The sequence below is a fragment of the Clytia hemisphaerica genome, unplaced genomic scaffold, assembly GCF_902728285.1.
Source record: "Clytia hemisphaerica strain Z4C2 unplaced genomic scaffold, Clytia hemisphaerica genome assembly, whole genome shotgun sequence".
In the NCBI taxonomy this organism is placed as follows: Eukaryota; Metazoa; Cnidaria; class Hydrozoa; order Leptothecata; family Clytiidae; genus Clytia; species Clytia hemisphaerica.
Window position 1 is genome coordinate 30131 of NW_027104261.1, and position 16733 is coordinate 46863.

At 34.7% G+C, this 16733-nt stretch overlaps 1 protein-coding gene across 1 annotated transcript; it reads right to left on the reverse strand.

Moving 5' to 3' along the window:
• Positions 1–5624: 5624 nt before the first annotated feature.
• LOC136816618 (rhodopsin-like) lies at positions 5625–7233 on the reverse strand. Its single transcript, XM_067072957.1, has one exon. The coding sequence runs from the start codon at positions 7149–7151 to the stop codon at positions 6078–6080; it is 1074 nt and encodes a 357-aa protein (XP_066929058.1). The 5' UTR covers positions 7152–7233; the 3' UTR covers positions 5625–6077.
• Positions 7234–16733: the final 9500 nt, after the last annotated feature.

A 16733-nucleotide genomic window follows, 5' to 3' on the forward strand; every position in this document is an offset into this window, starting at 1 on the left:
CCTCCAACAGAATGGAAAGCTTTCGTTCTGGTCAATGTAAATATTTAAACCTTATAATTAATTAAGACTAAAATAAAATAAGCTGTAAAGAAAAGATTAAATTCAATTAACACTAATGCACGACCAGTAGTCATATTTAAGTCGATTTTTAAGGTGATTCTGAAATGATTACAAATCTATCCTTATCTCTTATGGAGCAGGAGTCAATATCCCAAATGGTTGTTGCTTTCTCGGTGGCTTGTACGGCATGCAAATTTTTCTTCTTTTCTTGTGAGCCTTCTTTTTTTGAGCAAAAGCAGTTCTTGCGTCGTTTTTGACGGGTCCGAAGAGAAAAGAAATAATAACTTCACACAGGGATTCTGTGCTACTTGACACGGTACCGATATTCATCGGCATAAATGATGGATAGATAACAGTGAATGGTTTTGAGACAATATGGCATGGGAGAGATAAGATGGTTAACTTAAAATCTAGTCCAATAGGATTACAAGTCGATCTCTCTCGTATGAAGCAGGGGTTAATATCCCAAATGGTTGTTGCTTTTTCGGCGGCTTCCACGGCATGCAAATCTTTCTTCTTTTCTTGTGGGCCTTGTTTGAGCGGAAGAGCTTCTTGCATCGTCTTGACAGGTCCGAAGAGAAAACTAATTTTAATCATACACAGGGTACATATCGTCATATGTATGATATATAGGTAACATTGAATGGTTTCGAGTCAATGTGACTTTGGAGAGATGCGATGGTTGACTAGTCAGCACGATCGCAAGTCAAGGACACTGCTGTAAATGACAGCTTGTATTTGATGTCAATGGTTTTCATGTGTGACAAGTATGATCAAGTACAAGTAAATAACAAAGCCTGTTTGCGTCTACCAGTTTTCACCGAGAATCTACATGAGCGAATACGTGAGTGGAGCTTTTATTGTGGTGGATTAGATGACATCTTCGACCATTATTGGTAAACTGGCAATGAATAGTTTTCGATACAGAATAAGGTGTGTTTCATATGGTTTGGAATAAGACGGTTAATTTTAAAATAGTTGAAGAAATTGTTTGCAAAGATATCTTAAGTGGTTCCAACTTGGACATGTGCAACTCGACATGGTTTCATCATCGCCCTCGTTGTCTGTTCTTTGATTGTCACTCGGTAGCTTAGGGTTTTGAATTCTAAATTAAAAAATCCATGTTTGCTTCTACACCCTCAATTTCTGAAGAGGAAAAAACACATTAATCTCTCCCTGTACAGGCCAAGTTTATCATTGCTTAGTTAGTAAACACTCAATTATTACACCAAGGGCTTTACTTTCAGTCGGAAAATAGTCGCTTTCCGCCCCTTGGGTGCATCGAGATCCGACAAAAATGGTTGCATGATTGGGTCGATTGAATATGCACAGGTGACTTGGTTGACAAGACCGAACCAAGATCGAGCATCAGTAATGTTCTCTGGAACAGGGAAGTTGCGGATTGCTGCGAGGATTTTCTCTGAAGGTGCGATACCAGTTTCGGTTAGACGAAGCCCCGCATAGTCGACAGCTTTTTGACAAAACTGAATGTTAAATACAGTATCATTCGTAGCACAGTTAGTAAGAAATCATCAACAACTTTTGTTTTACGAGGGAAGTCGCCAAAGATTTTATCAAATCGGCGTGTATATGCGTAACCCGCCGCAGCGAATCCTTGGGGGAAGTTGTTGATATCTATAACGTCCCCATTTAGCGATGAAAGTGGTAAACGGACGAGATTCGTCATCAAGGGGCAAAGAATGGTACCCATCGACGGATCAAATATGGTCTTCCATGTCCCTGTAGGTAGGTACTTGGGATACAGCAGCAAACAGGGATGGGCAGTGATGAGTTTCTCTAGAGCATTGATTGTTTAATTTCTGAAAGTCTACAACGCTACGCGTTGATCCTTTCTTTTTGGCAGTGACAGCCATCTTGCTGCACCATTTGACAGGGGATCCAATGGGTACAGGGTCAATAATTTCTCTCGAAATGTCACTGTCAAGATCTCTTTTCACCTGCTCTTTCTAATGAAATAGAACTGGGATAGGGGCGTGGTTGGCTGGCTTGGTCTGGCTTCCGACATGCAAATACCACCATTCACCTGTGTCCTACTAGGATTCTCATTTTTTGATAGCCTGTGAAAAATATCCACCTTGGAGAAAAGTCTTGATTTGGTTTAGCACCATGGTCTCATACACCTACTGTTCAACGAACATGAGTTACTGTTAAATAAGGTAGTGATTCAAGCTCCATGAAACACCTAGATTTTCATCCCAATGGGAAGTGTTATTATGCTTTGCAAGTTCTCTGAAAGGTACCATGATGGGTCCAATTGAAAATTCCCAGGCTGTCTGATTCACCAACACAAACCATGATCGTGCGTCTGTTATATTTGTGGGCGTTGGAAAGTCCTTGATTGCAGAAAGGAGCTTACTGGATAGAGTGGTACCTGTTGAGTTGATAATCAGTCCTGCAAACTCGACAACATCCTGGCAAAACTGAAACTTGCCAATGTTGATTGTGATTCTATGTTGTGCGCAAAGATACAAAAAGTCCCAAGCATGGTAAAATGAATTCTCGATATTGTCATCATGAAGTAAGCAATCGTCAATGACCTTGACTTTTTTTGGTAGGTTTATTAGGATCTCGTCAAACCTACGTGTGTATGCGTCTCCGGTGGCAAGGACCCTTGAGGCATAGTGCAGTATTGGTATCTTCCCCATTCGGTGATGAATTTAAGGGAACTGAATGGTATCCATCCACTGCATCAAATACGGTTGTTCTTGTTCTCGACTGGGACTTGACTAGCAGCTTGAAATGGTGAAGGACAATGGTGTGTCTCACGTGAGCTTTGAGCATTAAGCTTTTGAAAATCCACAACACGACGAGGCTTTCCGCTTTTCTTTGCTGTAACGAGCATCTTGCTACACCACGTGACAAGGGTGCCAATGGGCACAGGTTTGATTATTCCTCTCTCAATGGGCACAGGTTTGATTATTCCTCTCTCAATGTCTCTTTCCAAGATCGTTTCTAGCTTCCTCTTTCCAATTGTAAGGGGCTGGGATTGGTGAGCGTGAGGAGAACATTTGAGATGAATTATAGCTGGGATGGTTTCCATAGCAGGAAAGGATCCAATCGTGTCAAATACGATGTCTTGTAAAAGAGTCAATCAGAAATTCTTTAATATTTTCTCCTTTAGCTGTGTAGGGTAGTGAGGCTGATCGTTCTGGTAATATTGGTGCGATTCTGTTGATTTCCTCACTGTCACTGTCTTCAGATGACATAAGATAAGGGTAACAAAGTGGTAATATATGTAAATCAATGCAGACTTGACGGCTGAGGTAGATGCGGTCAACATCATTACAAATGTATAATGTTTTTTTCGAACTACTTCCATTGATACTGAATACGATTGGTAGCTATTTAGTGCAATGTATCGAAGCGCCTCCAACAGCTGTGACTCTCTTTGAACAAGGTAAAAAATCTTGAATGTTCATTTTGGAGATGTGGTCAAAGTTAGCTAAACATATACTTGAGCCACAGTCTGGTAAGACTTTATGTATTACTGGTGGTAATTTCTGTTACCTTGGGAGGCATGCTGATAATGTCATGTTGGTGAGTTCTAATCTGCTTTTGTTTCTTGGTTGTGGTGGTAGGGGGCACCTGAATTCTTAGGGGGCACCTAAAACCTGCTGCCAAGCCATGTGGAATTGGTTCTTGTTTGATGTGAGCGATAATACCATGAGCTGAGTCTTCTTGTTTCAATCCGGTACCATTACCAGGTGTCTTCGGTTGGCGACAGACACGAGCAAATTGTTGGAGTTTGTCACAAGTGTGACCAAATCATTAAATGTTTTTTCGTTGTTGGTTACCAGGTTTGCGTTGCTGGGTTTTGTATGAGGATCTAGCTCCAATAGCCTCTGATCCTTGAAGCGATTGCTGATCTCAAAGTGTTGTTTCGAATGCATCAGCGTGTTTTACGATATCTTCTAATGTTTTTAGTTGACTGACCTTTGCAAGAATGTCTGTTTGCATGATTTCGTTATGAAGACCTCTAATAAGTTGATCTTTATGTGGGATGGCTAGAGATCCATGTCACATCCTGGAAAATTGAATTCACGATCGGGTGCTGACGTTTCGTCTTGATTTTGCATAAGTGCAGCGAATTTCATACAGTGAACGGAAAGATTCGATCTTTTTGTGATAATTTGTTCAATTTTTTTGAGTAGTTATGTTTCATTAATGGTAAAAATGTCTTTCACGATATTAAATTAGCTATTCTGGACCGATTCATCGCAGCATCTATAGAGTTGAGCCGCTATTTGATTCTCCGCAATGCCGGTTATTTGCTTGAAAACATTCTCATCAATATTAAATTTCCGGAATTGTTGTAATGTCTTGTCTTGTTTAATACCCGGTAATTTTGGTGCAGGAGCCTTGATTTGAACTGATTGCAAGTTGGTCTTTTTCGCTGTGATGGTTCGAGCGTGTTTAATTATCGCTAAACAAGAATTTTTATACCGAACTCTTTCAATGTCTCTTTGGTGATGTCTGGTAGCAGGTCCCCAGTCATCCTGTTTGTGACAAAGATCTTTGCGTATGACTGACTGTCTTTTTTTGGGTATATACGTGCCTCTAAATTTATCCCACGAAGGTTAATCCTTTAGTTGCATCGCCATGTGGAAACGTGGTGAGAATAAATGTGGTAAGGCCAGTCAACTAGCTTTATAATATAATGTTCCCTATAAAATTAAATATAAACATAAAGATATGTTAACAACAATTCAATAGTCTATTCATGATTAGATTTAGACCGAATGAGACACGTATTTTGACCTTCAAAGTTTGTTTCTTTTGGGCATGTAAAATATTCGTTTTCTTTAAGTCCTTTTCGCCTCTTGTTTAGAATTGCTCAGGTTGAATGGTGAGTTCTTTCTCTTGACCGTCGCTGAGGAAGATTTCATTCTCATTAACATTAACATTTTTGCACTGATGGGCAACGTATTTATAACGGTCTTTTTAAGCCGATAGATGATGTTAGCATATACGTAGGCAAAAAGCTTTGCATTGACATCACCGACATGTTCTATTAAAATCTTTACTTCTATTTTTGTGAACATCTGTCATTACTGTCCTTTCCGAAATACTCTTGAAATTTATGCCATTTTGAGGTATCGACTGATTCACTTTTCGAGGAGTTCTATACTTTGGTATCTTGTACCTATCTATTTAATTGTTGTATGCATTTTCCTAAAATACTCCACGTTGAGGTTAATCATCCTGTCTCGTCTTCGTTTTTATTACAGTGAAGTCACAAATGGAAGCTTATTTGAGCAGAATACTCTCAGTTCCTTCTCATATTTTATTCGAAAGGCAAAAGGGCTGCCAATAAATAGAATGACACTTCTATACTAACTTCTCAAACTTAAAACAATTTAACTTTATTCCTCTCCAATAGTTTCCAGCATGACTCCCTAGGGTTTTGTATAATACGTTGCGTTTTTTCTCACTTTGATGGGGGGGGGGGGGTTGCAAAGCTTAGTAATTCTATTATTTGGGAATAGGATTCTTTATGGTCTGTATTGTTTTTCAAATAGGATAAATATACTTTTTGTTAGAGATTTATTTTTAAAGATACATTTTTATTGCTGTAAAAGTAAGGTAGTAAATTTTAGTAAAAAAGATACAAATTTATTTTTACAATCCAAACTTTCTGTCCACCATTTTACAGCTGAATCAGCTCATTAAAATAGTTCACGAGATTTCGACGATTCCTCAGCTTTCGCTCTGATTTCGATAGATCTTTACAAGAGTCAATGATTTCGACCACTTTTCAAATCTTTGTGAATCAAAATGTATCTTTAGGCTTGTTTAGTATTTTCCGTATTAGATTGATCCTTTTGTATCAAGAGTTCAGCGCAAGAGGTGCCTTTCAAAGTCAGGTCTGTATAATCGTAAGTATGTCTTTTTCTTTTACCTTGCCTTTGATACCACAATAAAATATGATATTGTTTAAATCTGCTTATGTTCACGAACTCTTATATCGATGAAAGATATTTTCTTCGTCAAATTTTTCAATACATCGTGCTCGAGTTTGTCATACTCGCTAATCTGTTTTTACTTTGTCTCAGTAATCTCTTCAGTCCTTTTCTGATTTGAGGATTTTTCCAGAAGTAAACGATGGGGTTGAAGAAGGAGTTATATGAAACAGCAAGCATCGCAAAAATGTAATAATTCTGATGAGAATGAGCATCCCAAAAGTGTTCAAAGGAATCTGCAAGGTACACGATAATCCATATATTCTTCGGTGTAACGCAACAGAAATATACCACCAATAGCCAGATGACCGCTTTCGCTAGTTTGATGTGTGCTTTCTCCGTCCTCATCCTGGATTTTCGTTTCGAGTCAGCCGGTGTTTGGATCTCAGTGATGTCATCTAATGGAATATCGGTACCTGTGTTTCCACCTTTCGAGTCATCTCCGGGATCTCCTGGTGTTGTTGAGGAATCTATGATGAAAGACTCTTTACGTCGTTTGATCAACAGCAATTCTTGCGCACGTAACGCTCTAGCGATCAAAAAGTAGGATACAAACAGGATGAAAAACGGAGCGAAGAATATAACAAAAATGAAGATCAAATATGGGACCCTTCCCACCCAACGAAATGCTGGTGCACTGGCTGGAATAAGCCACGCTGCAACAATAAGTCCAACAGTCAAATGTTTGACCGATTTCTTGTCATAGAGGTTGTATTTGGTCATCAGGATGAAACGATCAAAGGCGACCACTGCTAAAGTCAGCACTGAGGATCCTTCAAGAAAAACGGCAAAGTAAACACGTGTATAGTCGACAGGACAGTTTATCAACCCACCAACAGCCAACACTTGATAAGCATTTATCGGGAAAACAACTAAACCGACAAGTAAATCCGATACTGCTAATGACGTCAGGATTTTGTTAGATCGGGAACGGTTGCTAGGCATCCAAAGAACGATAAGAACTAGACTGTTGGCAATAATCGTGAACACACTTCCCATGATGAAAAAGGCACCATAGATTGTCGTTGTTGGGGTAGTGAGGTCGGCCATTCGCGTTTTACATTCTCTTGTCATGGTAAGATTTGAGTGTCCTGCTACATTTGCCATCATCTCAGTCTTTGCGAATTTTTCTCTCAGCTTTTCTTCTCCTGTTAACCTCTCTGTTCAAATGTGTATAACTTCAAATGAATGCTGTCAATATTTTGAAGTATGTTTATAGCAATAACATGTAAAGTCAATTTGCTTGCCAATTAATCGAAGTAACAGCTAAAAAAGAGGGAGAGTTTGCTCTCTCCATCATGTTTTGTATTGATAAAACCGCAGCTTTATTGACTTGGAGTCAATTTCTCAGAATTTTTCTACTACTTAAACAACTGTTAGTTTAATCAACTGAAAGTATTTATGATTGATTTTGATCAATAGTAAATTTCTCATGTATATCGCTAAAGCTAAAAGTAACGACAATCATGAGATCGAAATATGGCGAGATTTATGCAGAACTTTGATTTTTGATAATCTTTGATGACGCTGAGTGCATTCATGAACATAAAAACGACTTTGTAATTTTGTAGAAAGGACGTAGAAAGGGTGTATTCACACTGAAAGTTTCAAGCTAAGATTTTTCTCTGAAAGCTTTAAAATAATTCTTTTTTGAGATGGAATATATCGTTTTGGTCTTCATATATCAGAAAAATGAATGGTTTGGAATCATTTTTTTCATTGAAAATTTTACTATATTATAAAGTGACAAAAAAATGTTCGCCATTTTCTGATCACTTGACACGCTTATGACGTTATTTTCAACTTTTTTTAAAATAAAGATAGAACATTTTAGAAACCTCCACCTAGCAGTTGTGGTTTGAAAGTTATCTAGGCTTAACTGAGGTAGTCTCTAAATGCAATTTTTAGTTCCGGGAAAGTAACCGTGAAAACAACTCCGGGACTGAAAGGATTAATTCGGAAAAATAAAGGCAAACACAATTTCATAATAGCTGACATACCATCCATTCAATGATTTCAAAGCCGCTGCGAAGGGAATTTGAAATATTGAGTTTCAAGCCCGAAGGGCTAGAGGCGAATCTTTAACCCTTCTCAGGCAAGAGAAATTGAAGCTACTTATTTCCCATTCAAAACGCGCATATAACGCGCCGTAATCATGACGATGGATTGTATCTAGAAGTTACTTTGTTTTGGAGGACTACATTTTTTTGAAATCTAGCGATAGATTTTATTTTCAATCCGGCGTTTGTGTAAAAACTACGCGCGGGTGTTCTGAATGAGAAATAAGAGTGGTTTCACTTCCCATCCAGGAGTCTCGCCCTTAGCCCTTCGAAACTCGTGAAATTCTTATGGAACTGTGCGAGTTATTTTCTATGTTTTGAACAGTTTGAATGATTTTCTGAAATATCACCACCGGTGGGATTCTAACCAACTAAATGCAAAGTTCCAATGATCAGAAACCCACCGCTCTAACCATTGCATTATCTGGTAGTGGTACCAGATGTGGAAATGCGCTACGACACGCTTTTTGCTCTGAAGGTCTGGCATATTTGGTCCGCTTCAGTGTGGACGCAGCCAGCCGCCAAGAAGCCATCGGAATATTAGATAAACCATTGCACCACGGATTCATACTATATACCAGGCTCAAGCAGAAAATCACCAAAGAGTGATTGTTTCGAGCTCCAACAACCCTGACTCTTACTGATGATGATAACCTAATTCCTAGCCAGTTTGACACACAGCCACAATCAAACCACACCCGAACCTAACCCTACTTAGGCTGCCTGCAGGTCCTGACACCTTTCCCGCGTATGCCGGATCGTAAAATATGTAGTTATTTCAGGTAATCATATTGTGCATTTTGACGATTTTCTCCATTTCGAGGATTTACACCTTTTTTAAATCCGCTACTAAACTATGTATGCCCGGGAAAGGTATATGTTGGAGAGTGAAAGTTCTTTTGACTTTGAGCGTCAGTATGATTAATATTAATAATATTTAAAGGCTTTTTCAAAGTATAGAACTCACTATGCGAGCACCCTCACCAAAAACAGGGATTTTTTTATTCCGTTTCTTAGTGAGTTCCACTTTAATGGTTTTCAAAAAATAGAAGTCTTTCAAGTTTATTAATTTCGCTTAGCGAAAGTATTACGATAGCCTTTCTGCGGCGGCGGGGGAGAATTTTTTTTGGGGCGAAGATTATGGCGTTGGCGTTTGACCCGGGCGTTCTCTGGTTAGTTGGTTCGGTATACTATGGAGATAATCATAAGTCGCGTTTGTTTTTTGCTCGAATATTAATTCCACAAATTTAAGCATATAACTGTTTGTTTTTTTATTTTCTTATAAGCATATACTTTATAAGAATCAAATCAATAACTCTTGATAGAAGGTGATATACCTTTCGGTAATTAGTTCTTACAAAGTAAACAAAGAATGGCGAACAATATGAGCATATTTATTTTTCTTATAAGCATATACTTTATAAGAATCAACTCAATAACTCTTGATAGACGGTGATATACCTTTCGGTAATTAGTTCTTACAAAGTAAACAAGGGACAGAAAACAATATGAGCATATTTATTTTTCTTATAAGCATATACTTTATAAGAATCAAATCAATAACTCTTGATAGAAGGTGATATACCTTTTGGTAATTAGTTCTTACAAAGTAAACAAAGGATGGCGAACAATATGAGCTTATTTATTTTTCTTATAAGCATATACTTTATAAGAATCAACTCAATAACTCTTGATAGACGGTGATATATCTTTCGGTAATTACTTCTTACAAAGTAAACAAGGGACAGCAAACAATATGAGCATATTTATTTTTCTTATAAGCATATACTTTATAAGAATCAACTCAATAACTCTTGATAGACGGTGATATACCTTTCGGTAATTAGTTCTTACAAAGTAAACAAGGGACAGCAAACAATATGAGCATATTTATTTTTCTTATAAGCATATACTTTATAAGAATCAACTCAATAACTCATGATAGACGGTGATATATCTTTCGGTAATTAGTTCTTACAAAGTAAACAAAGGATGGCGACCAATATGAGCATATTTATTTTTCTTATAAGCATATACTTTATAAGAATCAACTCAATAACTCTTGATAGACGGTGATATATCTTTCGGTAATTACTTCTTACAAAGTAAACAAGGGACAGCAAACAATATGACCATATTTATTTTTCTTATAAGCATTTTCTTTATAAGAATCAAATTAATAACTCTTGATTGAAGGCAATATATCTTTCGGTAATTAGTAATTAGAAAGTAAACAAAGGATGGCGAAAAAGATGAGCATATTTATTTTTCTTATAAGCATATACTTTATAAGAATCAACTCAATAACTCTTGATAGACGGTGATATATCTTTCGGTAATTACTTCTTACAAAGTAAACAAGGGACAGCAAACAATATGAGCTTATTTATTTTTCTTATAAGCATATACTTTATAAGAATCAACTCAATAACTCTTGATAGACGGTGATATATCTTTCGGTAATTACTTCTGACAAAGTAAACAAGGGACAGCAAACAATATGAGCATATTTATTTTTCTTATAAGCATATACTTTATAAGAATCAACTCAATAACTCTTGATAGACGGTGATATACCTTTCGGTAATTAGTTCTTACAAAGTAAACAAGGGACAGCAAACAATATGAGCATATTTATTTTTCTTATAAGCATATACTTTATAAGAATCAACTCAATAACTCATGATAGACGGTGATATATCTTTCGGTAATTAGTTCTTACAAAGTAAACAAAGGATGGCGACCAATATGAGCATATTTATTTTTCTTATAAGCATATACTTTATAAGAATCAACTCAATAACTCTTGATAGACGGTGATATATCTTTCGGTAATTACTTCTTACAAAGTAAACAAGGGACAGCAAACAATATGAGCATATTTATTTTTCTTATAAGCATTTTCTTTATAAGAATCAAATTAATAACTCTTGATTGAAGGCAATATATCTTTCGGTAATTAGTAATTAGAAAGTAAACAAAGGATGGCGAAAAAGATGAGCATTTATTTTCTTATAAGCATATACTTTATAAGAATCAACTCAATAACTCTTGATAGACGGTGATATATCTTTCGGTAATTACTTCTTACAAAGTAAACAAGGGACAGCAAACAATATGAGCTTATTTATTTTTCTTATAAGCATATACTTTATAAGAATCAACTCAATAACTCTTGATAGACGGTGATATATCTTTCGGTAATTACTACTTCTTACAAAGTAAACAAGGGACAGCAAACAATATGAGCAATATTTATTTTTCTTATAAGCATATACTTTATAAGAATCAACTCAATAACTCTTGATAGACGGGAGATACCTTTCGTAATTAGTTCTTACAAAGTAAACAAGGGACAGCAAACAATATGAGCATATTTTATTTTTCTTATAAGCATATACTTTATAAGAATCAACTCAATAACTCATGATAGACGGTGATATATCTTTCGGTAATTAGTTCTTACAAAGTAAACAAAGGATGGCGACCAATATGAGCATATTTATTTTTCTTATAAGCATATACTTAATAAGAATCAACTCAATAACTCTTGATAGATGGTGATATATCTTTCGGTAATTACTTCTTACAAAGTAAACAAGGGACAGCAAACAATATGAGCATATTTATTTTTCTTATAAGCATTTTCTTTATAAGAATCAAATTAATAACTCTTGATTGAAGGCAATATATCTTTCGGTAATTAGTAATTAGAAAGTAAACAAAGGATGGCGAAAAAGATGAGCATATTTATTTTTCTTATAAGCATATACTTTATAAGAATCAAATCAATAACTCTTGATAGAAGGTGATATACCTTTCGGTAATTAGTTCTTACAAAGTAAACAAAGGATGGCGAACAATATGAGCTTATTTATTTTTCTTATAAGCATATACTTTATAAGAATCAACTCAATAACTCTTGATAGACGGTGATATACCTTTCGGTAATTAGTTCTTACAAAGTAAACAAGGGACAGCAAACAATATGAGAATATTTATTTTTCTTATAAGCATATACTTTATAAGAATCAACTCAATAACTCTTGATAGACGGTGATATACCTTTCGGTAATTAGTTCTTACAAAGTAAACAAGGGACAGCAAACAATATGAGCATATTTATGGTTTTCTTATAAGCATATCTTTATAAGAATCAACTCAATAACTCTGATAGACGGTGAGATATCTTTCGGTAATTAATTCTTACAAAGTAAACAAAGGATGGCGACCAATATGAGCATATTTATTTTTCTTATAAGCATATACTTTATAAGAATCAACTCAATAACTCTTGATAGACGGTGATATATCTTTCGAATTATTCTTACAAAGTAAACAAGGGACAGCAAACAATATGAGCATATTTAATTTTTCTTATAAGCATATACTTGATAAAATCAACTCAATAACTCATGATAGACGGTGATATATCTTTCGGTAATTAGTCTTACAAGTAAACAAAGGATGGCGACCATAGAGCATATTTATTTTCTTATAAGCATATACTTTATAAGAATCACGCAATAACTCTGATAGACGGTGATATACCTTTCGGTAATTAGTTCTTACAAAGTAACAAGGACACAAACATATGAGGCATATTTATTTTTCTTATAAGCATATACTTTATAAGAATCAACTCAATAACTCATGATAGACGGTGATATATCTTTCGGTAATTAGTTCTTACAAAGTAAACAAAGGAGGGCGACCATATGAGCATATTATTTTTCTATATAATATACTTAATAGAATCAACTCAATAATCTTGATAGATGGTGATATATCTTTCGGTAATTACTTCTTACAAAGTAAACAAGGGACAGCAAACAATATGAGCATATTTATTTTTCTTATAAGCATTTTCTTTATAAGAATCAAATTAATAACTCTTGATTGAAGGCAATATATCTTTCGGTAATTAGTAATTAGAAAGTAAACAAAGGATGGCGAAAAAGATGAGCATATTTATTTTTCTTATAAGCATATACTTTATAAGAATCAAATCAATAACTCTTGATAGAAGGTGATATACCTTTCGGTAATTAGTTCTTACAAAGTAAACAAAGGATGGCGAACAATATGAGCTTATTTATTTTTCTTATAAGCATATACTTTATAAGAATCAACTCAATAACTCTTGATAGACGGTGATATACCTTTCGGTAATTAGTTCTTACAAAGTAAACAAGGGACAGCAAACAATATGAGCATATTTATTTTTCTTATAAGCATATACTTTATAAGAATCAACTCAATAACTCTTGATAGACGGTGATATACCTTTCGGTAATTAGTTCTTACAAAGTAAACAAGGGACAGCAAACAATATGAGCATATTTATTTTTCTTATAAGCATATACTTTATAAGAATCAACTCAATAACTCATGAAGACGGTGATATATCTTTCGGTAATAATTCTTAAAAGAACAAAGGATTGGCGACCAATATGAGCATATTTATTTTTCTATAAGCATACTTTATAAGAATCAACTCAATAACTCTTGATAGACGGTGATATATCTTTCGGTAATTACTTCTTACAAGTAAAACAAGGGACAGCAAACAATATGAGCATATTTATTTTTCTTATAAGCATATACTTTATAAGAATCAACTCAATAACTCATGATAGACGGTGATATATCTTTCGGTAATTAGTTCTTACAAAGTAAACAAAGGATGGCGACCAATATGAGCATATTTATTTTTCTTATAAGCATATACTTATAGAGATCACTCAATAACTCGTGATAGACGGTGATCTCTTTCGGTAATTAGTCTGACAAGTAAACAGGGACAGCAAAAGATGAGCATATTTATTTTTCTTAGAAGCATTTCTTTATAAGATCAAATTAAACTCTTGATTGAAGGCAATATATCTTTCGGTAATTAGATTGAAGTAAAAAGATGGCGAAAAAGATGAGCATATTTATTTTTCTTATAAGCATATACTTTAATAAGAATCAAATCAATAACTCTTGATAGAAGGTGATATACCTTCGGTAATTATTTCTTACAAAGTAAACAAAGGGGCGAACATATGAGCTTTTATTTTTCTTATTAGATATACTTTATAAGAATCAACTCAATAACTCTGATAGACGGTGATACCTTTTCGTAATTAGTTCTTACAAAGTAAACAAGGGACAGCAAACAATATAGACGGTGCATATTTTTTATGATTTCTTATAAGCATATACTTTATAAGAATCAACTCAAGAACTCATGAAACGGTGATATATCTTTCAGTAATTAATTCTTACAAGTAAAAGGATGGCGACAATGACATATTTATTTTCTTATAAGCATATACTTTATAAGAANAAAAAAACGACGATTTCCGGCACATTTCCGGTTCTACAGACCGGAAAAAAATTTTTTTCGGCAAACGGTTTTCGACACCTTTTCGGCAGTACTAATGTGCATCTATGTGCAAAAAATCGCAAAAAACTAATGATATGTTTCGGGACATTTCCGGTTCTACCGGCCGGAAACAATTTTTTTTCGAAAATCGGGCTCCGTCACATTCGAGGGTTTATAGTAATGCACCTTTGTGCAAAAAATCAGAAAAATTGAATGAGCCAATCTCGAGAAAAGTTGGTAACTAACGTACTAACTAACTAACGAACACGGGTTAATTTATAGGACCTCCACCGGGGTAGGTCCAAAAAACATTTAGAAAGTAAAATTTCATGCTCTTGAAATATTCTTTCATATTCAAGACTTCGTGAGCAAAAAAAACATCCATCTCGTCAAAAAATTGACCAATTTGGCTAAGAACATTAATTTATGCTTATTAATAGTGATTCATTCTTATGGATAAAGATGCGTTTTTTGAGCTGAAAAATTCTTTTTTTACAAAAATCTGCTTGAGCCATCTTTTACCTAATTTCATGCAAAAAATCAGAAAAAAACAATGATCCAATATTTCACAAAGTCCAAAAAACTCTTTTTTTAGCCGTTTTTAGCTGAAATTTACCCCCAAAATTTTTTCTCAAAAATCGAGCTCCGTCACATTCGAGGGTTTATAGTTATGCATCTTTGTGCAAAAAAATCATAGAGAATAAAACAGCCAATCTCGAGAAAAGCTAATACCTAAGTTATTGATAATGTGCTTATAAAAAATATCGAATTTGGCCAGTTTTTCTATAAAATCACGCCAAGCAACCAAAATTTTATGTCCAAACACACATATTCTTTAAAAGTAAGCCCTCATGAGCAAAAAAAAACATCTATCTAGTAAAAAAATTGAGTAATTTGATTAAGAACATTGATGTATGCTTATTAATAGTGATTCTTATAGATAAACATGCCTTTTTTGAGCCAACAAACTTTTTTTGCAAAAATCTGCTTGAGCCATCTTTTACCTATGATAGTACCCTACTTTCAAAGTCCGAAAAACCCGTTTTTTAGCCGTTTTTTAGCCCAAAATTTGCTCATAAACATTTTTTTTCGAAATTCAGGCTCCGTCACATTCGAGGGTTTATAGTTATGCATCTTTGTGCAAAAAATCATAAACAATGAAAAAGCCTATCTCGAAAAAAGCTAATACCTAAGTAATTGATAATTGTGCTTATAAAGAAATATCGAATTTGGCCTGTTTTTCCATAAAAACACGCCAAGCAAACAAAATTTCCTGTCTAAACACACATATTCTTTAAAAGTAAGCCCTCATGAGCAAAAAAAAGCATCTATCTCATAAAAAAATTGAGTAATTTGACCAAGAACATTGATGTATGCTTATTAATAGTGATTCTTATAGATAAACATGCCTTTTTTGAGCCAACAAACTTTTTTTGCAAAAATCTGCTTAAGCCATCTTTTACCTATGATAGTACCCTACTTTCATACAAAAAATCAGAAAAAATTAATGATACAATTTTTTACAAAGTCCGAAAAACCCGTTTTTTAGCCGTTTTTTAGCCGTTTTTTAGCCCACATTTGCTCATAAATTTTTTTTTCGAAATTCGGGCTCCGTCACATTCGAGGGTTTATAGTTATGCATCTTTGTGCAAAAGATCATAAACAATGAAAAAGCCTATCTCGAGAAAAGCTAATACTTAAGTAACTGATAATGTGCTTATAAAGAAATATCGAATTTGGCCTGTTTTTCCATAAAAACACGCCAAGCAAACAAAATTTCCTGTCTAAACACACATATTCTTCAAAAGTAAGCCCTCATGAGCAAAAAAAACATCTACCTCATAAAAAAAATTTAGTTATTTGACTAAGAACATTGATGTATGCTTATTAATAGTGATTCTTATAGATAAACATGCGTTTTTTGAGCCAACAAATTTTTTTTGCGAAAATCTGCTTGAGCCATCTTTTACCTATGATGGAACCCTACTTTCATGCAAAAAATCAGAAAAAATTAATGATCCAATTTTTCACAAAGTCCAAAATACCCATTTTTTAGCCGTTTTTTGGCCCAAATTTGCCTAAAAATTTTTTTTTTTCGAAAATCGGGCTCCGTCACATTCGAGGGTTTATAGCTACACATCTTTGTGCAAAAAATCAGAAAAAACTAATGAGCCAATCTCGAGAAAAGTTGGTAACGAACGAACAAACGAACGAACAAACGAACGAACGAACGAACGGACGAACAGAGGTTAATTTATAGGA